The sequence below is a fragment of the Terrapene carolina genome, unplaced genomic scaffold, assembly GCF_002925995.2.
Source record: "Terrapene carolina triunguis isolate 2854851 unplaced genomic scaffold, T_m_triunguis-2.0 Scaffold171, whole genome shotgun sequence".
Classification (NCBI taxonomy): domain Eukaryota; kingdom Metazoa; phylum Chordata; order Testudines; family Emydidae; genus Terrapene; species Terrapene triunguis.
This window is the reverse complement of record NW_020664522.1, coordinates 1,504,631-1,527,469: the sequence shown is the minus strand read 5'-3', so window position 1 is coordinate 1,527,469 and position 22,839 is coordinate 1,504,631. Positions and strand designations below refer to the sequence as shown.

General features: G+C 40.0%; 1 protein-coding gene across 1 annotated transcript in view; it reads left to right on the top strand.

Moving 5' to 3' along the window:
* Positions 1 to 22,839, top strand: part of MUC6 (mucin 6, oligomeric mucus/gel-forming) — a 53,467-nt gene that overhangs the window by 16,938 nt on the left and 13,690 nt on the right. The window contains exons 4-19 of the mRNA XM_029912045.1: positions 1,570 to 1,804; positions 3,950 to 4,076; positions 5,530 to 5,617; positions 7,314 to 7,423; positions 9,784 to 9,991; positions 12,753 to 12,875; positions 13,689 to 13,809; positions 15,455 to 15,593; positions 17,212 to 17,316; positions 18,178 to 18,247; positions 18,365 to 18,502; positions 19,547 to 19,708; positions 20,143 to 20,237; positions 20,986 to 21,118; positions 21,873 to 22,122; positions 22,729 to 22,781. Coding sequence (XP_029767905.1) covers positions 1,570 to 1,804; positions 3,950 to 4,076; positions 5,530 to 5,617; positions 7,314 to 7,423; positions 9,784 to 9,991; positions 12,753 to 12,875; positions 13,689 to 13,809; positions 15,455 to 15,593; positions 17,212 to 17,316; positions 18,178 to 18,247; positions 18,365 to 18,502; positions 19,547 to 19,708; positions 20,143 to 20,237; positions 20,986 to 21,118; positions 21,873 to 22,122; positions 22,729 to 22,781 — 2,157 coding nt within the window. The remainder of the gene's footprint in view (positions 1 to 1,569; positions 1,805 to 3,949; positions 4,077 to 5,529; positions 5,618 to 7,313; positions 7,424 to 9,783; positions 9,992 to 12,752; positions 12,876 to 13,688; positions 13,810 to 15,454; positions 15,594 to 17,211; positions 17,317 to 18,177; positions 18,248 to 18,364; positions 18,503 to 19,546; positions 19,709 to 20,142; positions 20,238 to 20,985; positions 21,119 to 21,872; positions 22,123 to 22,728; positions 22,782 to 22,839) is intronic.

The following is a 22,839-nucleotide window of genomic DNA, read 5'->3' as shown; positions in this document are numbered from 1 at the left end:
TTAAAAACCAATTTAAATAAAACTTTTCTGTATATTTTTTTAAATCATAATTTTTATACACCCTGTTTCAAAATGAACCCATTATTCTGTGCAATTTTTCTCCATTTTTTTAACTGAAATGGTTACTCAAAAGTTTATCAAGACCATTATCAAAATGGTTATTGGAATATTGTATTTAATGAATCAATAACTATTTTGATTAAAACATAGGGGTTTCAGGAAAACCACGGCACAGTTCAGTTCACTATATTATTTACCCACGCACCCCCCACTCCCACATGGCATGTCTGGCTGAAGGCTAACCATGTCTCTGCCAGCTCATTATTATTATGTGATATACCAATTGCATCTACACCTCCAATTTTTACCCCAAAATATCTCATGCCTTTAAGATTTGGGCTGGTTCTATCAAGGACAAGTGATTACATTACACACAACTAAAGCTGTGCAAATAACAGATTTTTCATTTCACTGGCAATTCCAAAAATATCAGAAAAAGTTTTGTTTCAGGTCAAACCAAAAATAATTTTTTTTAAAATTTTCAGCAAATCAAAAAGTTGAGAAAAAAGTCATTTGATACCAAACAAGATCTTAATGTTTCATTTAACATGTTTCATGAAACATTTAGATTTTGATAATTTTTCAATGTTCAGTTTTTAAAATAAAATTGAAGGAACTTTTGAAACAAGAATCAATTTAAAAGATTTAAATGTTTTCTTTTGAAAATGTAATGAAATGGTTTGATGTTTTCACGTTTTTTCCAGCCAAAACAATTTTTCCAAAACAACATGAATTTGTGAAATGGTCCTGTGTTGCCAAATCTGCATTTTTCACCCAAAAAAATGTGTACCAAAAAATGTCACCTAACTCTACACCTCACTGTCACTAATCGGGTCCCCTGATCGCCATCTCAACAAATTCCAGAGACTGAATGGGCATGTGGACATGAACCCTGAGCTACCCTCTCCAGTATTTAGATATAGTCCCTCAGAATTAGAGTTGAGCAGTAACTAAAGTAGGAAATGCCAGCCAAGGAGGAGAGGGGACTGTAGGGGAGCAATGCTTTCCCAAGTTATGGAGAGATGGAAAGCTCCCCTCTACTTATAGCAAAGGAAAGAGAAAGAGAACTGCACAACTCCCCAAACTTCCTTCCTTTAACCCCTGGGATTAAGACACATTTTCTGGGGCAGTGAGAAGGAAGATTGCAGTGGTGTTGTCCATGCTGTATTTGCCCTGTGTATAAATAGACAGCCCAAATGTGTTTCAGAGCATCTTTCACCAGCACTGTATTGAGTTAAAATTTAAGGAGAGAAAAAAATCAGATGCTTTAATGCAAATGTCATTCACGGACAAAAAATAAAGGAGAAGAATTAAAGGCATATAGATACTCTGGAAAAAGAATAGATCCTAAACTGAATATAAATTCAGTTTCTCTGAGAGTTTATGTAAATTCTAAGCTCATCAGCTTTTCCTGCTATTAGAACACGACTGGTAGTGTTTGGAATGCATGTCAGTCTCATCAAACATGGCACAAGATAACCTAAATACATTTTCTCTTTCATTTCTTAGACAAGGGCTCATGTTCTACCTGGGGTGCAGGGCATTTCTCCACCTTTGATAATTATTTGTATGACTTCTCTGGGTCCTGCAACTACATCTTCACCACCGTATGCAATGATGTTAGCCCGGACTTCAACATCCAGTTCCGCCGCGGGGTGAACAAAAAAATTACAAGAATCATCATGGAGTTGGGACCTGTCGTTGTCACAGTTGAAAAGAACATCATTGCACTCAAGAATGTTGGGTAAGCTTCAGGGATATATCGAATAGCAGTGGGTAAAGAAAGGCAAAGTGCTATGTGAGATACACTAGATAAGTCTGTGATTGTACTGCAGGGAAAGCTCAGTCTGTCCATTTCACTTATCCATTTCGTGCCCAAAATGGATTAATAAATTAGAAATCAGACACAAATGACCTAGCTAGAGACTGACTTTATCTCCTCCTACCAAAGCCAGATTCTAACTGCCAAATAAATGTAAACCAAGCATAGACTACACCTGTACAGTGTGAAGCCAAAAAAGCAGGTGAAATTTCTCATCTCGCAATAATTCCCAAATTAAAACTACATTGACTTAAAGCTTAGCAATCCTCTTAAGTGAGCCTAGTTCTAGTTTCAAATTCACCTGGGCCAGCTCATGAAACTAGGTGAAATTTAGAGGTTTAGGTGTGTTTTGCTTTGAGGTAATTTGAATTTCAATGACCGTGAACCCAAACTTATGAGTGTTGCACTTCTGTAGGGGAACAGAAAATAGGGGAACATCTGGAGACTTGCTGGGAACTCCCTACTTGCTATGGCTGCTTTCTGGTCTCATTACTGCTGGAACTATCCCCTCCAGAAGGCAGCAAATTCATGGGAAACGGTTTGCTGGGGAGATTTGGGAAATGTGTTCATTGCCATCCAGAAGCTGAAATTCCCAAAATGAAATTTCAGCAATGTTCATGAGTTGGGCAACTCTGAGTTTTTGCCTATGGATGAACGCAGAGGAAGGATATGGATGGCTGTATAAAGTTTGTATATTATATTCACCCATGTATTTACAACTATCGTCAGCAGAAAAACAAGACTTGTACCTACAGCTGGACACATTTTTTTCAACTAACAGTTAATTCGCTTTGTATAAATCAATAGCCATTGGTTCAGGGACTTGAGTCTCCCACCTCTCAGGCAGGCATCCTAACCACCTCACTATTGAGTCTCTCTCTGTCTCTCTGGCCCAATAACAAATTATTTATCGACATTGGATCAGCTTCAACCAGAGAGACTCACATGAGAATATCCCATAGCCCAATGGCTAGAGCACTCTCACGCAACAGGGGATCCCTTCTCACCACCAGGTAAAGGGGAGAATTGAACCTTTACCTCCCACGTGAGTGCCTCTAACCACTGGGCTAAAGCTGATAAGAGAAGTGGTACCAGTATCGTCATATGTTATGTGAATCTAGCTCCTTTAAAAACACCCAGGAACAAAATGTTTCTGGTCAGACAAAATGTTGCATAAGACCTGAAGTGGACTTCTTTGCTTTGCCAAATTCTTTTTGAAGTTTTCAAATTCAGTTAGACTCAAACCAATTTCTTTTCCAATTCTTTGGACCTGCCAGTGAACCAAAAAAATTAATTCACCCAGCTGCTCTTGTAACTGTACCTCAATTTGGCAAACTGCACTGAAAAATACTTGGCTTACCGATTGATTTGCAAGGACAACTGTGTAAATGAATGGAACTAGCCCCAGAGCCTGCATTTTAAACTTGGTGTCCCCAGACTAGCAATGATGAAATATATTCAAAACATATTTATATTGGTTCTTTTTTTTCACTGGTCTCTAGCATTAGAATTCAGCCACTAGTCCCAAGTCCCGTTCTTGCTACACAGCTCCCATTATGCAACTCCTCCTCACAGTGCCAAGCCTCAGCACTGAGGAATTCCTATATTAACATAGACTGTGACTCTCATGACCTTTTCAGGGTAATGACTGACAGCTACTAGTACTCAGACAATATGTGTCTGGAGGTACCTATGAAGAGATTAGCAATTGCCTTATAAAAACCAAACCAAGCTGAGCTCTACTGTTAATATATAGCATTATTCCCCCCATCCCAATGTTCATATCCCATACTGATTTTTAATATTATAATCGGGCTTTAGCTGTATATCGTTGGTCCTTTTTTTAAGCAGCTGATTGTCTTGCATTCAGTAGCAGTTTTCAAATATCCTGAAATGTCCCAGCTATGAGGGAACAAATTTCTTTCTTAATTTGCCACCAAATACCACGTGGTACACAGATAGCTATGCAGTATCTCCATTACAAACAATGACTGTCCAGTTGTAGCTGATACTAGTGCATACACTGTTACATAATAGGATCCATTTTTTTCCTCTTCCTCATAACAGTATCATCAAGTTGCCATACACCAGCAATGGAATCCAAATTGCTCCTTTTGGACGCACCGTCCGCCTGGTGACCAAGCTGATGGAGATGGAGCTGGAAGTCGTCTGGAACAACGACGACTATCTCATGGTGAGTAAAATCTTGTCACAAAGCAAAGGAGAAACTTTTGCTGGAATACTAAAGACTCACTATCCCTAAGTGGGTGTCTTGACATGCATTCATTGTTTTTATTTGGACTAAGATTGTGAATGTGCCCTTTAAAGTCCTTAAATGTATGGCATAATGGCTCATAGCCCTCCAAGGTGAGGGCAGTATAGGCATTTACTCACCTTATTAATGGATGTATACATAGGGGGACAGTTAGTGCACATAAAAATACATAAAACCCAGTTTTCTTCTCACTGGCTATAATGCAGGTTAGTAACAGATATTGTCATTACTTTTATGTGCTTCACTGATATTCCAGAGAGGTAGAGGGAGTCATGTTGGGTATCTAGATATAGAAATAAATTACTTGGGACTAGGTTGAAGACCATATTACTTCTGAGAGTATGATCAAGTATCTACTTGTCTTTAAAGAAATGTAGTACGGTACATGATGAGCATGGGTCTAGCCTAGAGCACCATCTTGTACACTTCTTTGCAGGAAATTCAGGCCCAATTCTCTTCTCATGTACACTGGTGTAAATCAGCAGCAACTTCATTGAAGTCAGGGGAGTAAACAGAGTGACACAGGAGTAAAACTGAAACAAATAAAAGAAGAATTAAATGCTCCATTTTTAAGAACAACTCCTGTTTCTCCAGTGTCCAGGGCTGTGAATATCATGGAGGTGGAGTTTAGAGAAAGCAGGGAGAAATGTAAAACAAATGTAATGGACAAGGACAAAAACTTACAAAGTCTTCAGACCCCTGTCTGAGCAGATCTGTTGAGCTGATGCCCATTTCCTCTTACTCTCTCTACACCGGCTATGGAAGAAAGAAGAGCAATTGATGCTCTGAAGCCCTAAGGCATCGTTGCAGCAGAAATATTATCCACCTAGCCCATGTCTACCTCCACACAATTTGCAATGCTTGTTCAGGACAAACTCAACAGTGGAACAGCAATAAGTGCTTGCAGGTCAGGATTGAGATGTATTGATAGTGCTGTATGGTGGAAACTAGCACATGGCCTTCATACATCTTGCCTTCTTACAGCTATCATAATAGGCCCTCACTTTAAAGAGTACCAAATCTACCACCTCATTAAAGGATACCAAACAGATATATAAAATATATTGATAAACCCAAGAAATCTGGTCAACATGTTCTTTTAAAAAAATATTCAATACCTGGGTTTGCTCTGGCATAGATGTGAATGCCAGATCCACATTTCTTATAACCACTTACTGAGTAGAGGAAAAGAGTACCTGACTGGGAAAAGGAGCATATCACTTTCAATTCTCTTCCCTCAAATCACAGAAATTAACTGAAAGGGGTGACTTTACCTGGGTATCCCAACAAAAGGTTAGTTGAGAAGATATCTTGGCCCACAGACATTTCTTAATTATGATATTTCCTTTTGTTTCTTTGTTTTTAATTTTAGGTTATGGTTGAGAGAAAATATATGAGGAAAACTTGTGGAATGTGCGGGAATTTTGATGGACAGGAACTAAATGAGTTTCTGAGTGAAGGTAAGAGCTAAGGCCAAACCAAACACAAGGGGCTAACCACACCAGATCAATGAGCAAATTTAACAGCTAGAAGATTCCTGTGCTCAGATTATCCATACTGTTTCTGAAGTAAATAAGACCCCCACATAATTCACCAACAGGCCTATCAACCATCACACCCTGGTACTCCAGAACAGGGCCAATTTCTCTTTGTATTACAGTAACCTCTAAGGGCCCTCAAATCAGTTATCAAACCACTTTGTGCTAGGCACTGTACAAATGTGGTAAAGAGCAATCACCCTGCCTCAGGGAATTTACACAATCTAGGTCTATGACAAGACATGACATGTGGATGAAACAGCCAAAGTGGGGAGAATGAGGTAACAGTAAAACAAACATGTTTTTTGCACAACATTCTGTAGTCTTAGCTCAATACTTGGCTAGTCTTTGTCAGATGCAGTTTACTGTACACATCACAGAGGTGAGTTTTAAGGAGGGAACTGAAGGGCAATACGATAGATTTAAAGAGTTTGATTAATTTTACCCCACTTGTAGAGGCCATCACAGAAGAAAGCTTACTTCTCCCACAAACACCTTCACCCTAACAGGCAGTAAAAAGAGGTATTGTTGGCAGAGCAAAGGCAGCAGTAGGCATTTAGTAAGATAATAGATCTGATAGGTAAGATAGGGCTAACATGTGAAGGGCCTTAAAAGGTTTTAAAAAAATCTTGTTTAACGTGGTGGAAAAAATGGAGCCCATGGAGGGAGTCAAAAAGAGGGATGACATTCTCAGAGTTGTGAGCCACATAGAGGATTCTAGCCGCAGCCTTTTGAATGGACTTCCATGTGGGCAGAGAGGCATAGTTGTAGTCATCAATGCCAGGGGAGAAGTAGGTTGCAAGTAGTCAAGATGAGAGTTTTGGTGATGTGGAGAAAGAGAGGAAAGGCCAGATCTTAGATATATAAGGTAGGAAGAATCTTCAAGATTTAGGCACATCTTGGGTCTAGAGAGTGGACTGAGTCAAAGATGATACCCAGATTTCAGACAGGAGTGATGGGAGAATGGTGTTATTGTCCACGTTGACAGAGAAAGGGAGGAGAGAGGAGCACTTAGAGGGACATTGAATGTTCAGTTTTGGGTTGAATTTAAACTTGATAGCTGGACATCCATAAGGAGTCATCCAAAAGATACACTGAGATTTGGATTTGAACAGAGGAAGACAGGTAGAGAAGTAGATTTGTGAGTCATATAGCTACTTATTAGCAGGTAACATAGGAACTTTACTAAAGAGATTTGATAAGTGACAGTTTATATCATCCAACACCTTTCAGGCAGCATAAGTGCAGGAGCTGGCACATACATTGCTATTCTCATCTGGATGCTCCAGGCTGATATCCGCTTTTAGGGAGTGCAAGCAACAGCCTCAAACACAACTAATCGTGGAAATCGAATTTTTCCCCAAACCCAGTACATACCAGCAATCATGTCTTCCATTAAGTGCCCACACACTTCCTTTCAATGTAGATCTGCTGGTATGGTCTTATTATAAATTATGTTCCATTATTTTTAGCAACATATTTAACTACACAGTTGCTCACTAACACATTGTAGGGTGAGAAAATCGAACGTGTTCTGCATGGCAGTGCAGGACACTACCATCAGCTCATCAAACTAGTCTAGATAGACCTTTTTTCTACTCTGTACCTCAACTTGCAGGTAGATTGCTGGATGCATACCAATTTGCCACTTTACAAAAAATGGATGACCCATCAGAGATCTGCCCATCTGAGGAGATGGCAATTCCCAATATTCCTCGCAAAAAATATGTAAGTATCACTTTTCTGGCCTTGCCTACAGCATAAACTTGAACAGAGAAGTAGATGAATTGGGAATCATGAACTCAGAGATGGTAGTTGATAGGATAGTGGTTAACATCACCAACAGATTCAGTGTATGGAGATGAAGAAAAGAGGCTCTTTGCACCAGAATGCATGTGTGACCCACCCACCTCATGGGTGTGGTGTTCTGTCCCATCTAGTGGAACCGAGACCACTTAGAGAGAGAGATTAATGGAGTTTGCTCTACAGCCTTAACTAATGGCCAGTTGGCTTTTAGCTCATGTGGTAGAGGCTCATGCACTAAGCTCCAAAGGTCCCCGGTTTGATTCTGCCCGCCGATGACCGGAGCCTGTCGGTGTTACAAGTGGGGGCTTGTCCAGGATTTCAACTGGGAAGTCTCTGAAGCACGGGGTGTGCTTCCTCAGTGAGGGGAAGTATGTAATCCACACATCTCCTGGGTGTGGTGTTCTGTCCCCTCTAGTGGCACTGAGACCACTTAGAGAGTTTGCTCTACTGCCTTAGCTAATGGCCATATGGCTTGAGGCTCATGCATTTAGCTCCACAGGTCCCAGGTTCAATCCTGCCCACTGAAAACTGGGGTCTGTCAGCGTTACACATGTTTTAAACAGTCCAGAAATACAACCAGGTGTGGATTTATACAGCTCACAAATGGAAACACAAAAGCTTAGCACCCAGCTTTCTCAGCCTACAGGTCCTTATACAAATCCCGCTGAGGTCAGTGTGGTTTCGCTGATCTTTGTATTAGGCCAGTATGACTCCCCACTAAGTACTGTGTAAACTCAAAGACATTCAGTGTGCAATGATCATTTTACCAGACAGCAGCATCTCACATGGTGTCTGTCACCATCAAGTGAAATTACACTAGAGGGGTGATGGATGAGCACTTGTAACCATGGAAGCACAGAATCCATTGTACTGTGGATAATGGGGGCAGAGGTGGGGGAGGCAGGAGACAGTTGAGAGGTATAAGACCAGCATGGATGTCAAGGGATCTGCAGAACCCACAGCAGTTTCATGTGGAATAAACCCATTCTTCTCACTAATGGAGTTTCCGCTATCTCATTGCATCACAGATTTTCCTATCTAGAAGATTTTCTGGAGTCTAGTTAATACCACGTACCTAAAAAGCAAATACTTATTTTTATCTTTGAAATGGTGGTGCAGATTACAGATATGCTTGTTAATTTTGGACTAATTGTAACTGTGTGTCAGAATATGCATTTATATTGCAGCTGTTATAAAATGGTTATTTTTTTACTGTATGTAGACACTATGTAAATAGAGTGTGCTGAAAGGACAGCAATTTTTCTCTTGAAATGGGCAGCATTACACTTCCCCCCCATCTCTACTATTTTAAGGATATTTTTCTACCATTCATTTGACAATCCAAGAATTCCATTAGATTTGCCTATAAAAAACAGCCCTTCTCCTGGAACGGCTAGCTCTAGTGCTCCATAGAACAAGCAGGCAATTAGAATACCATTCTAGGGGGAGGCAACAAATGGCAGGATATAAGGAAGGGAACTGACTATTGGTTTGAACAAGAGCCACTGTATATCTTTAAGTGGAAAAGGAGCTACAGCGGTGCAGGGTTCTAGCCCAGCTTGTTAAAAGAATCTTGCTTTGAAATGCTGGAGTACTCCTTTTGGCTCAATCAGTCATGGGTCTGCTACTTTAACATTGTTTTCCTTTGAGATGTTGTACTTCAGCAGATAACATTATGTGCAATACCAGCAAAATAAAAACAATATTTTTTAAAAATTCAACATTGCCAGCTATGACTACATTCCTAAAAGCATCATTGTCTGTACAATAAGGAGTTATGCCACCCAGACACACTATAGAAAACATTGTGTTACCTCTTGTAATCAGGCATAGGTTCACTAAATGTCCAATGTGCTCTTGGGCTGCCAGGCACGTCTGCACTTTGAGGGTTTTTTAGGTGTCCATAGCATTGCTGTTCCAAAATACATTCTTCCTTTTGCTAATTCTTCATGAGAGAACATAATCCCTGCATGTAACGCTGTAATCCATGGTCATGGAAGTGTGATGACAGTAAAAGAATGATTAGCTTTTAGTATGATGAGAGGGAAAATAGATTAAATATTTACAGAGCCTTTCCCCTTTAAAATGTGTCATTTGTATTCTCTTCCATTTCCAGAATTTCCTATGCACTTTGATCCAAATAAATACAATAGTATAACTGAGAGCTGCAAACAATTCCTCTAGTAATTTAATGATCAAGTTCTGCTTGTTTCATTGACATTTGAACATAGCAAGGACATGACTAGCATCCACTTTCCAATTATTTTTTATTATTTATTTAGGCCAGGATCTGCTCCCAGTTACTCAACCTTGTGTCTCCGGCTTGCAACGTGTCCAAGAAAGCGTTTGTCATCCGTTGTCAGCTTGATATGCAGGACTGTAGTGATCCAGGGCAAAGAAACTGTACTTGTGCTACACTGTCAGAGTACTCTAGGCAATGTACCATGTCCAATCAAGCAGTGTCTGATTGGAGGAGTGCAGACTTCTGCTGTAAGTTATCATGTTTTACTCCACAACTTTACTTATATGTCATATAGATAAAGAATGATTAATGTAATTTTAAAAAGCCTCTAGGAAAGCTTCCACCCATATAAATCAAGGAGGGGTTGGCTTGGGTTGGGTTATAGACCCTGGGATGATCTTCGAGCAAATGGTAACCTACAAGAGTCAGAGTTTGGTATCCCGCAAAAAAAAAAAAAAGATGAATTTATAACTTAAATTGTGTCCCCGTAGCTCAACAGCTAAGTCAGCTGACCAGGTCACACATTCCTAAAGCTGTTTCTTTATCAAACACCTTAAAATAATATTTCTTTTAAAGAAACAAACCATATTCTGAAATGCTTGCTTTTGATTCTTCTGTCAGCTAAACTGCAGTGTTGACAAGCCATTACAGGCAAAGTAATATTTCATCTATTAAGAAATATGCAGGAACTAACCATTCAAATTAATTTCAGTGCTTGTCCTATTGTTTTAAATTATTGGTCATCTTAGCAAAGGTGCTATGCTACTTTCAGCTACACCTGTGCTAATTGTTTGCGTTTAAACTCAAAACAATTCAATTCTCCAGGTTAGAGGTTTCATTACAAACACAAATCAGATCAGGCTCAGCAAAAGTCACAAATGGCTAGTTTATGTTTGCATTATATTTTAGTTTGCATTGAAATCATATGAAATGACTAGTTATGAAGTGAAATCAGGTGAAGCTAGGCAGCATCAAGTGAATTTTGTTTTGATGTGTATATTTCCTTGTAACTTTAAATGGAGCTCAAGAGACTGAAAGTACAACCCTTTATGGATCAAAATTGTTTGATTTCATCATGCCTGTTTTGAAGTTTAACAAAGCAGGAGGCATGATGTGGCAAACCTTTGGCAAAGGACTCTCAAAAAGCATATTCATTAATTTTAATTACAACACAATGCAGCCCAGTTGAAAGCTTAATGGATAAGACAGAAGACAGAATTCTAGGCAGAATTTTGGGAAGAGATCAAGATGCCAAATGACACTCAGTGACATTCAGAGTCTAAGGCAGTGAAGCATATCCCTCTGAAACTCCAAGCACCTAGTTAATGGGAAAGTTGAGCTGCCTCACACTCTATAACTGGTGTTCAGTACCCAAACATAACTTATTTTTAAAAATAAATTGCTTTAACAGGAACATCCTTCTCCTTCCTCCTTATTCTGTTACATGTAACTTCAACATCTGCTACTATTTATTTGGAGTTTAGCATGAGAAGGGAGATGAATATAATCCAGACAGGATTATATTCCTGAATCCAGTAATTGACTTCTGATGTTTTATCACACGTTCCTTATTCTCACCTTGAAGGCCTTGTATCCTCTTGCCCTGCCTACATCTCTGATCTCATATCCGTCTCTTTGCTTAGTCCCTGTACTCCTCCCAGTCTTCATGTACGACTGCTCTCCAGCTCTTTGTTACACTTTTGGCTTTCTGCCTTCCATCATGCTTCTCCCTGTGCTCAGGGAAAATCTCCTGCTTCCTGCATTCCAAGTGTCACCTCCCACTCCCACTCCTCCAAATCCCACTTCTTCCTGGAATTGTTCTTTTCTTCATCCCTCCAATATTCTCCCCCCAATCTCCTTTCCCTAAATAGGTGTCCCAGTTTTGTTTAGCATTCGATTTGTCTTGCCTCTTTTAGATTGTAAAGTCCTCAGGGCAGCAAGCCTTTCCCAATCAATATTTGTAAGGCACTGTACATGTTTACAACGCTATATAATAATGCTCATTAATCATACTAAAAATAATATCCCCAGTCTAGCTTTTGTTACGACAATATTAATGTTGCAAGCAGGCCATTCACTTAAAAAAAAGTTACTAGAACTTGTAGTTATAAAAAAAAATCGAAAGTGAGGATATTCAGAGTGAAGGTTAAAAAACAAATATTTGCAAGTTAGGAAATAAAAATATTATACTCCAAAAAACAAGTGTCCGAAACTCTGAAAACATCAAGGGTCTGATTATCCCCTGCTCTGCACCATTCATAGTCATTGATACTTGTGCAAAATAGGTGCCAAATATTACTTAATGAGCCTGGCAATGATTTTGGCAGTAAAAATCACTACGTAAGGTGCAAGGCAGTGGAGGGTCTGGTGCTTGAAATTCCAATGCTAATCTTAACTCTCCCTTCTCCTACTTATCTTTCCCTTCCTGATGGGAGAATCCTACTAGTTGTCACATGAAAAACTTACATGTCCCCTGTTCTGTATATTAATAATGCTATAGGGTAGGATTTTCAAAAGCACCTAAGTGACTTAGGAGCACAAATCCCACTGAAAGTCAATAAGATTGTTCCTGAAGTCACATAGGCACTTTTAAAAACCACACCTATGGCTTTTATTGTAACTGATATAATCTGCTCTCACTCTCCCAGCCGGTCACAGATACAGAGGGACCTCAGGCTCATTTTTCAGAAGTGTGCATGGTTTCAGGGGTCTGACGCCTATAAGTGTAGGGTGCATGTAGAAAAGGTGATCTGATCTCTAGCCTTTGTCTGGAATATGTGGTCTCCAGTACGTCTGGGATAAAGAATGAAAAATGAATAGAGTGGGTGTCTGGGCTATGGTGAGGTGATAGACTGGGGATGGGGAGTGAAGGTTCTTGTGCTACAGGAAGTGCCAGATACCAGGAGGGTCGGGAGAGCCTCATCTCCAGTCTCTAGGGCAGGTAAGAAGTTTTCCTTTGTTCATATTTAGAAAGATGCCTTAATACTTTTCATTGTTGTTGTATTGCAGCTGTAGGAAAATGTTCAGCTGACCAAATCTACAAGGAGTGTGGTTCTCCATGTGTTAAAACCTGTTCCAACCCAGAGTACAGCTGTTCCAGTTACTGTACATATGGTTGCTTCTGCCCAGAAGGTAAAGTCTTACCGTAAAACTAGTATTGATTTCATCATAAATCATTCATGCAAATAGTTTTGGCACATATCCAGCAGACAAAAATTGTCCATTTAATTAATACACCACATCATGGTATTGGACACTGTGCTGCTGGAAGTGTCATTTCTCAGATGAGATATAAAACTGAGGTCCTGACCCCTTGGGGTCATTAAAGATCCCTTGACACTTTTTGCAAGAATAGAGAAGTAACACCCCCATTCTGGCCAATACGGGATAATTATACCCTGCCTACTTAAAGTTCCCCCCTATAGTTTAAATTGGATTGGATATAATTAACTTGTTGTGCTAATCTCTTATGTGGTGTTGCCATGCGCTGTTAGACAGTTGCCATCCAGAAGTGGCTGCATTTCATTGGTGAATAGAGAGATTGTGCTTTGTTATGCAGAGTTTGTAAAAGCCCAAGGCATACTTCAGGTTGAACTGTTCTACAAAAATTCAGTTTATTCCCATTCTTCTTGGACATTTCCTGACATTTCAGTAGTAAAATGTAAAGCTAATACATTCCCATTACGTGGCCAAAATCTGTTATTCTTTATAGAGACTTAATCTTATTCTAAATAAGGGAGCTAATATTTAGCAGATATGGAAAAACACACTATATACAACACCTCTGTGTCTGCACAAAAGGCTGTGCTGAAATGCCACTCTCTGAAATGTTGCCTCTGCAAGACACTGGGCACATAATATAACAGTTCTGAGTGCTGAGGAGCTATGTGGTAGCTAAGCGTCTGAAAATGACTATCTATCTAATTTATTTGCTTCTTTTGATAGGTACTGTTCTTGATGACATCTCAAAAAATCGAACATGTGTTCCCATTGACCAGTGCCCGTGTACACTGAATGGGGAGAGATATGATCCTGGCGTTACCATGAAAGCAACATGCAGGAGCTGGTGAGTGGTGGCAGATTTCTTTGAAAAGTGTGGAAAGCATCCTGGCCAAGTGGCTGGAAAAATTGACATAATTGTGGCCCAGACTTTCAAAGAACAAACACAAATGTGTTTACATCAGCTGTACACAAATCTGTTGTGAACACTCAGGACCCTACATCTGCAATTGCTGATAGAGTAATGTATGCCTAATTTTCTGATCTATGTGTACAAAAACAAACGTGGCCTTATTCTGTGCAAATGTGCAATAACTATCACCAAAGTTATTACTAATGGTCAACTTTGCTGGCAATCTGAGCAGGAGGCTTTAAAGCACTGAATGGGCTGCGGGGACTAAACTCCCCTTTTACCACTAGAAATGGTTCTCCAAGGTTAGTGTTTTAATAATTTGGTGTTGCAATGTGGAGAATATTGCTCTACTGTTTTCCATGCTGCATCTATTCTGCGGATAAAGAAAGGAATTTGGTCTCCAGTGCAACACTTTTCATCATTGATTCATTTATGATTTACATGGCTGATGGAGACCCAAGCCATACAAGGTGTCACGGGGTTCACTGACCACAGTGGTGCTTCCTGCTGGCCATACTGGAGATTAGCTCTGCCAGCTCACACTTGCCCTCTGGTGGTATCTTCTCCCATTGTCTCACTCTGGAGCCCCACTCTCAACCTCAGGAACTGCAGCTTCCTCTTTGTGGCTTGGCACTCTAGCTAGGTCAATAAGGTCCTCCCCTTCTGGGGAACAGTCCATCAGCAATCCTAGGCAGTCTTCCCCTATGGCAGCCCAGTTCTGTGCCACACCCTTGGTGGCTGGTAGCGGAACCCGGGCCCATTCTCTTCTTCGGGTTCCAGTCCAGGGACCCTCAGCTCAGCAGTTCTCGGCTTCCTCCCTCTGGCCTCACTGCTCCTTCCCTGGCCTTCTTCTTACCCTCTGTTTCCCCTTCTTCCTGGGTATACCAGCTCCACCAACCCTCCTCCCTCTTCCCAGGGAGTGACTGCTGACTGCTTTTCCCAACAGCCCTATCTGTAGCCCATTACCTGACTTTATAGGCCCTGCCTGTTCCTTTCACTCAACTAACTGCTCCCTGGCTCCTCCTCTAGGTTCAACCTGTGGAGCTAATTGGCCTACTCGGCCACCGTAACCCCTTCCAGTCTTGTGTGAGGTGGACACCCCATCACACAAGGGTGTCATCAGCTACAGATTGAGATAAATAGTGTCTACTAATATATTTAGCAAATGATAATGCAAAACACAAAAAATTCACAGAGGAAAAGAAATATATACATATTAATATATATATTTCCTTACTAAGAAGTTATTGAACATTTAGAGCCAAAAGAAAAAAAAAGAATTCAGGAGATAATGGAAATGAAAGTTTAGAACATGTAAGGTACTATATCATGTTGGCTACTCATTGTGGCATACATCAACCACTATCCAAGATGATCAATTTAGTCAGCTTCAGATTTCCACAGTGGAAGAGCCTGAGGCTGTCAACTTCAAAATATTGCTACACAGAGATATGACCACAGACATGCTGTTGTAAGGCAATCAAAAAACAACAACCCCCCTCCCCCCCCCCCCAGATAGTGGAACCAAATCCTGCTAGACTGGTAATAGTCATTTAACGCACATTCTTGTTTTCGCCAGTAAATGTACAATGGGCCAGTGGAATTGCAATGAACTACCCTGCCCAGGAAGATGTTCCCTGGAGGGAGGCTCCTTTGTCACCACGTTTGATTCCAGGTCATACAGGTTCCACGGAGTCTGCACATACATCCTCATGAAGGTAAGCTGCAGAGATCATAAACTACACAAGATCAACAGAAGGGAAGTGTCATACGTACAATCTACCTTTATTCCCACCCCCCCATATAAACTAAAATCTTCCAATGACCTCCATTTATCCCACATATCATACGTGATGCCAAGTAGCAATTTGGTGTTGAAAAAGCTGGCAAGTGTTTTGCATTGTTGCATAATGTAATGTCAGGAAACCCCAAAACTCCTAGCATTAGGAAATGATACTATGCACAATTGGCTTTGGGATAATTTGTTAACTTTATAACACTCTATAATCATTATAAGGATGGTTGAAGCTGTCAGGAATAGTTGTCCCAGATAGATCACACAGAAGTTCTTTGTTAAATTTATTTCCAACGTCACTTCCAGGTCCAAAGGGTAAGATTATATAGATGTAAAATGAAATCTTTATTGTAGTTATTTGATAACGTCTCAACAGTTTATACTCAATGGCTCCAACTTGCAAGTAAACATAATTACAAAATGGAAACTTTGTAATTCAGAATCCATCATAAGATTGACCAGCAATTGCCACAGGTAAAAAATATTTACTTACAGGGCTGCCCTAGCTTCAGACAGGTAGAAGATGCCATCAGCTTATTCATCACCTTGGAACAAACAGAAACCTGAAATGAAATTTACCCTGGAACAGACATTGAGTATCTGCCCTAGAAAGGGCTGCCACTTGTTAGAGGAAAAAATACTATTCATAGTTTAGTTGAAGTCTTGCTGAGAAGGGGAGATTGGTTGGTCCGCACTGTTTTTGTTAAAGGAGCAGAGATAAGCAGCAATTGGCCACCAAGGATTCAAACAGCTTAAGTTGTTTCTGGCATTTGTATCACCAGTAAATTCTCTTAGTAACTAATAAAGGGCACAAACTGCAAAAATAAAAAACCCCAAATCCAAGGATCGCCAAAATAGGTTTCCTTGATGCAAATGCTGATAAGAAGGTATTGGCTGTGAATGGGTACACAGGAAACCCAATTTTTTGCATTTCATCCCATACATTACTACGGCCATCATTAAAAAGTCAACATTTGCTAACAGTGAAATCCTAGTATCTGAGACACAACAATATTTCCCTATACATAGAATGGGATAAAATTGCAGTATCTAAGATATCACTGGCTAGTAACAGTTGAAAAATGTTGACTTTTTAATGCAGCTATTTTAAATATTCATGCCTAAGTGTCAATGTTTTAGCATTTAAGTAACATGTCAAAATCCTGCATTAAAGGAACCCACACTTGAAAACTGAGCCCGCCATATTCTCTTTTTAAGAGAGGTTGGAGAGACCAGGCTGTCCCCAGTGTTAGTTTACTTTGAGAAATGTGCTGTGATACAAGAAGGGTCACTCTGTAGAAATAAAATGTTAAAGATGTATTGGAAATGCACCACAGAATACCTTCTTCCTCCATTGCTTCAAGTTCACTTACATTTTGTGAGAATGAGAAGGGTTACAAGGAATCTTATACAAACGCCACCAAAAAGTGCAATTTCAGGGTAAAACAGCAAGAAGAATACAAGATTCTGTGGTGATAAATGGATTTGGGGTATAGTTTATTTTTTCCCCAACATAACCATGTTTTTTTGTTTTCCTTCAGAGTCCCAGCCTTCCGTACAATGGAACCCTGATGGCTGTGTATGATAAGTCTGGTTACTCTCATTCTGAAACATCATTAACTGCTATAATTTACCTTTCTACAAAGGTAAGAGTGCAGTACACAAGTCCTATGCAACATTCCAGTAGCCAGTCTATCAAAGTTAATGTTCAGAGGCATTGCAGGTGTCGTCATATGAAAATCTGGGGAAAGGGGGAAAATAGTTGCTTCAAATGGCAGTGTATTCCATAATGGAAAGATAACTTCAGAGAGATGTGTAATGTCACATCAGTTCAGCAAGTTAGGGGTGCTGAACATAGAGTGACCAGTTTTACAAAGTGAAAAATCAGAACAGGGTGGCAGGATGTCTGCTAGGGAAAGAATTAATGAGTCTTTTCTCACTAAATATCATGATGACAGTAATAGTCGATTAAAATAAAGATAATAGAAATACCAACTCTCTCCCACTCTGTGGGTACACTGGATTGCCTGCAGGTCTCAGGAAGTAAGAGGCACTTGGCCTTCAGCCCAGCTATGCAGTAATGACTCAATTAATGTCCAGATTGAGACATTTTTTAATGATGAAGATTAATTGAGAAAAGAAGCCTGATAACAGTTGTAAAATAAGTTAAGGGCTGTTACAAAGAGGACTCTGATCTATTGTTCTCCATGTCCATGGAGGGTAGGACAAGCAGTAATCATCTTAATCTGCAGTAAAGGAGATTAAGGTTAGATATTAAGAGAAACTTTAACTACAAGAATAGTTAAGTACTGGAATAGTTTACCAAGGGAGGTTGTGAAATCCCTGTTACTGGAGATTTTTAAGAATGGGTTGGACAAAAACCCATCAGGGATGTCTAGTAGATTTAATCCTACCTCCGTGTGAAGGGATGGACTAAATGACCTCTCAAGAGCCCTTCCATCCCTACATTTCTATGATTCGATGACTCTGTGCCCTCTTCTTCACAGGACAAAATTGTGATTTCTCAGAATGAACTTCTCACAGATGATGAACTCAGGTGGCTGCCTTTTAGATCAGGTACAGAACAAGGGAGAACGCGGAATGTGCAAGACTGGATTAGACATTTCATTCATCTGATTTTAAAATAAATAGATAAATCAAAGTAATTATTTTAAATGATCTAATTTATTTTAGGTGACATCACCGTTTTCAGACAGTCCTCCACCCACATTCAAATGTATACCACCTTTGGGCTGGAACTAATAGTTCAAACTTGGCCAGTGTTTCACGTCTATATAAAAGTTGGACCTCTCTTCAAAGGCAGAACCCTAGGTAAGAAATCCAGTCTCCTCCACATTTCATTATGAAGGAGGGAGGCGGTGAAATTGTGTCTTTTAATGGCCATTGTATAATGGATAGACTCTTCCTATGATTCTAAAAAGCTACAATGGAAAGCTATTGTGTGTTGATAAGAGCTTTTTTCCAGAAACCTTAACAAAAGCAATTGATAGAATTTGAAGCGGCACAGACTAGGCGTGATATCCACACTCTTTTTTAATAACGTTGATTTCCCAACCTATCTTCTACAAGGTGTGCTTTGTAAAAGGCAAGAGTGCCTGTGAAACCCTGCCTTGTTCAACATGTACTTTACTACACATCAAATGAGTCAGGGCACCTATATAGCCCAACCTAATTCATGGTGCATCTTAGAAGATTACATTGATTATTCAAGAACCCAATGGCTCTCTTGATCAATGGGCACGTTAGGGGATACACGTATTCACTGTGCAGCGGATTTAGCCAAGAATACATATTCTGCACAACTTTTTGTTTAGAATGCTATAAGCAGCACCAGATCACTGCATGTGCAGAAAGAGCAATTTCTTCAAGCTCTCAAAATTCAGCCAAATCAAAACCAAGTTTTACTGGAACACTCAATTCCAGTGCTCAGTGAGGGCTATATTCCATGCCACATTCTAACTTTCTATACCTAATTGTTTTGATGTTAGAGCCATTAAAAAAAAAGTCACAATAACTTTTTTCGGTTGGAATTGGGAGAGTATTTTCTCCCTTTCTTTTTATTTTTTAAAAGAACTGAATTATTTTTCTCTAAAAAACTTTCCATACAAATTCACCTGAAGGAAGTGAACAGACTTGGTGAATTTTAATTTACTAAGTGAAACAGACAAAGTTATGAGTGATTGAAAAACAGTTTTATAACAGAAATGCTTAACCCATTTAATCTATAGTAGTCATTACCGTTCCAGTTATAATTACTGATACATTTTATTATTACTATACAGCAAAGACATATCATTATTAGTGAATAAATGTTCCTTGTTTTTCATTCATCCCTTGTGTTCCCCATGTCATCAGGGTTGTGTGGCAATTACAATGGAGACACTACAGATGATTTCATGACCAGCATGGATATTATTGAAGGAACAGCATCCCTGTTTGTGGACTCCTGGAGATCAGGGAACTGCCACCCTGCTGCAGAGAGGGACACAGACCCTTGCTCTATGAGTCAATTGAACAGTAAGTCGAATGTCCTGACCTATCAGATCACCCCAATTGACTTGCTCTTTCTGAATGATTACCATAAGCTCATCCACAAGGGAACAGAGGGTCTAAGAGATAAGAAGAAGAGGACTGTACATCACTGATTCCTTCATCTATAGGAAGATGTAGATTTCTAGAATATACTTGTATAAGCCAATCTATGACAAGATCTCTCTCTAAAGATCTGACTATGGGTTTGAAGTACCTTTGATAAGTTGGAGGAGTTCCTCTTGATACTCCCACTGATATCCTGAAGTCCTTTGAGATCTTAGTCTCTGGCTTTCCAATTCTGTGACTGAAAACTAGTATCACCTTCTCAATGAATTAAATAAGACAGACACAGCCACCTCCTTATCTCTTATTCTTGACCTCTCTATTGCTTAACATCTATGACTGTTTCTCTCATTTAGAAATGTCTGCAGAGACCCATTGCTCCATTCTTACTAAGAAGGGCACAGTGTTTGAGAAATGCCATTCTGTGGTGAATCCTGCTCCTTTTTACAAGGTAGGAGCTTCTGCTAAAGTCTTGAGGTGAGGCAGTGAGAAGCACTACATGGTGTGGGAGCACAAGAGGGGCTTAGGACCAAGAATCATTCAAAAACACCTTTCTCCTAGCCAGGCAAGGTCTGGTATGATCACAGACTGCTATCCCCCAGTCACTAGGAAGGAGAGGATAGGTTTTTTTCTCACACAGCTAATTGATTTAGTATTTCCCAAGAAACTTCCCCAAATGAACATCGTCAAGGGTATTTAACCTTTTTGAGCATAGTTTTCCTATCTGTAAAATAGAGATAATGATACTTACACTCAGCTTTGTGGAGCATTTTGAAATCTAAGGATGAAAAGCACTGTATAAGTCCTAAGCAGAGCCAGCTCCAGGGTTTTTGCTGCCCCAAGCAGAAAAAAAAAAAAAGTCGCAATCGCGATCAGCTCTACCACCGCCGCTTCAGTCTTCGGCGGCAATTCGGCGGCAGGTCCTTCCCTCCGAGAGGAACCGAGGGACCCGCCGCCGAATTGCTGCTGAAGAGCCAGACGTGCCGCCCCTCTCCATTGGCCACCCCAAGCACCAGCTTGCTGGGCTGGTGCCTGGAGCCGGCCCTGGTGCTAAGTATATTTTACTTACATCAGCCACTCAGACAGATATGTTCATTTTCAATTGTTCCGTGTAATCTATAAAATGCATTATTTATTTCTGAGCATGCTGATGACTTCCAAACATCTGACCTAACAGAATACTCTGTGTTTGTTTTCAGAGATGCATCTACCAAGCCTGTAACTATGAGGAGACCTTTCCTTATATTTGTTCTGCTCTGGAATCTTATGCAAGAGTGTGTGCTTCAATGGGGCTGATCCTTGTAAACTGGAGGGACACTGTAGACAACTGCAGTAAGTGACCCCAACTAGCTCATAAAAGTTTGTAATCAGATGCATATCTATATCATCTCTGCTACCTAGAAAACTCAGAAAAACATTCCTCCATTTGGAAAATTCCAGTGTTTGATATGGAACAAAATTGGGCTGTGCTGTCCTCTCCTGGGTTAAGATCAGTTCCACTTCTAAAATTCTCTCTAAGCTGCTGAAATATCATTAAGTATCATAGAGTAGTTTCAGGCACAAAAAAAATCACTTTTGTAGGTAATTCTACAGAATTTGCATTTTAGGAGTGGTTTGATTTCATAAGGAATGTATATGCAAAATATCCCAAAAAGTAGGATGTTCTCTGAGCTTTATCACCAACTCTCATGGAAGAAGCACAAAGATGACTAAAGTTACTCATGAAACTATGAGTGCTTCAGCACACACAGCTCTATAGTCATCATCCTTTGGTATCACCCACAGGGTCAGTCGATTTTCCATCTAGGGGAAATCCTGCAGATCCTAAGGTTTCTACAAAGATGGCCTGCAGGGCCTACTCTACTCCCAGAGACCCTCCTGCTCCTCACAGCAAAGCTCACTAAGGAGCCATGCTTTGATTGAGAGAGGGACTCTCTCTCACTCTGAGAGAGGAAAGCAAGAGACAGCAGTTAACACTGAAACTGTTGGCATTATATAATTCAGCACCTTCCCCTAGCTCCAGCACCCCTTTGAGGGGAGATCAGGGAAATGAAGTGTAACTCATACTCTTTTCTTCATTTTACAGCCATTTCCTGTACTGGCAATCAGACATTCAGCTACCACACTGAAGCCTGTGATAGGACGTGCCTGTCACTTTCCGACCAAACCCTGGAATGTTATCCTACTGACATCCCTATTGATGGCTGCAACTGTCCTAAAGGTACCTACTTGAACCACAGAAGTGAATGTGTGCGTAAATCCATGTGTCCCTGCTACCTGGAAGATAAGAGGTTCATCCTGCCTGACCAGTCAACTATAATTGGTGGCATTACCTGGTAAGTTTGTGAGTTAAAAGAAATGAACATACTGCAAAGGGAGGGCTTGTTCATGTGTTTGATTTTGTCAAACTGCAGAGATTTTTTTTTTTTTTTTTTTTTTACAATAGGCCTGTTGCCTCCCCCTTTTTTTTGTTTTGCTTCTTTCTAAAAGAAAGGTGGGTCCAAAAGTTTTGTTTTTTTTAATTTGGTTCTCTTTTACCTTGGAAATATTAGGCACATAAAATCTAGTCTTCCCTGAAAATGTTGGAGAAGCACTAGGAGATATAAGAATTATGCTGCCAGGTGCTGTGCCAACACATAAACAGGATCCCTGCCTCACATTGCATACACTACTGACATTGCTGGTTATAGTGTTGCAGTCCAAAGAGTAAGCAGAGGCATGTTGGCTTGTATTCCATTTTGAAGGAACTGGGAGGCTCAAGAGGCATAGCTGGAATGTTTGTTTCTTGGAAAAGGATGAAGTCATTTGACAAAAAGCCTGAACATTGTTTTCTTAGGAGGGTATCACATTCAAAGAGGAAAAATTAAAACCATAAAACAACTTGAGCTTTAATTGTCCCATTTAGTAAGGGATGTACACTGAAATACTCTTTTCTTTTCTAGCTATTGTGTTAATGGAAAGATGAGTTGCACTGGTAAACCTCAAGACCCTGCAGGTATGCATTTGGCTACAGTTTACCTTCACCTTTAAAAGCATTATTTTCCCCATGTAAC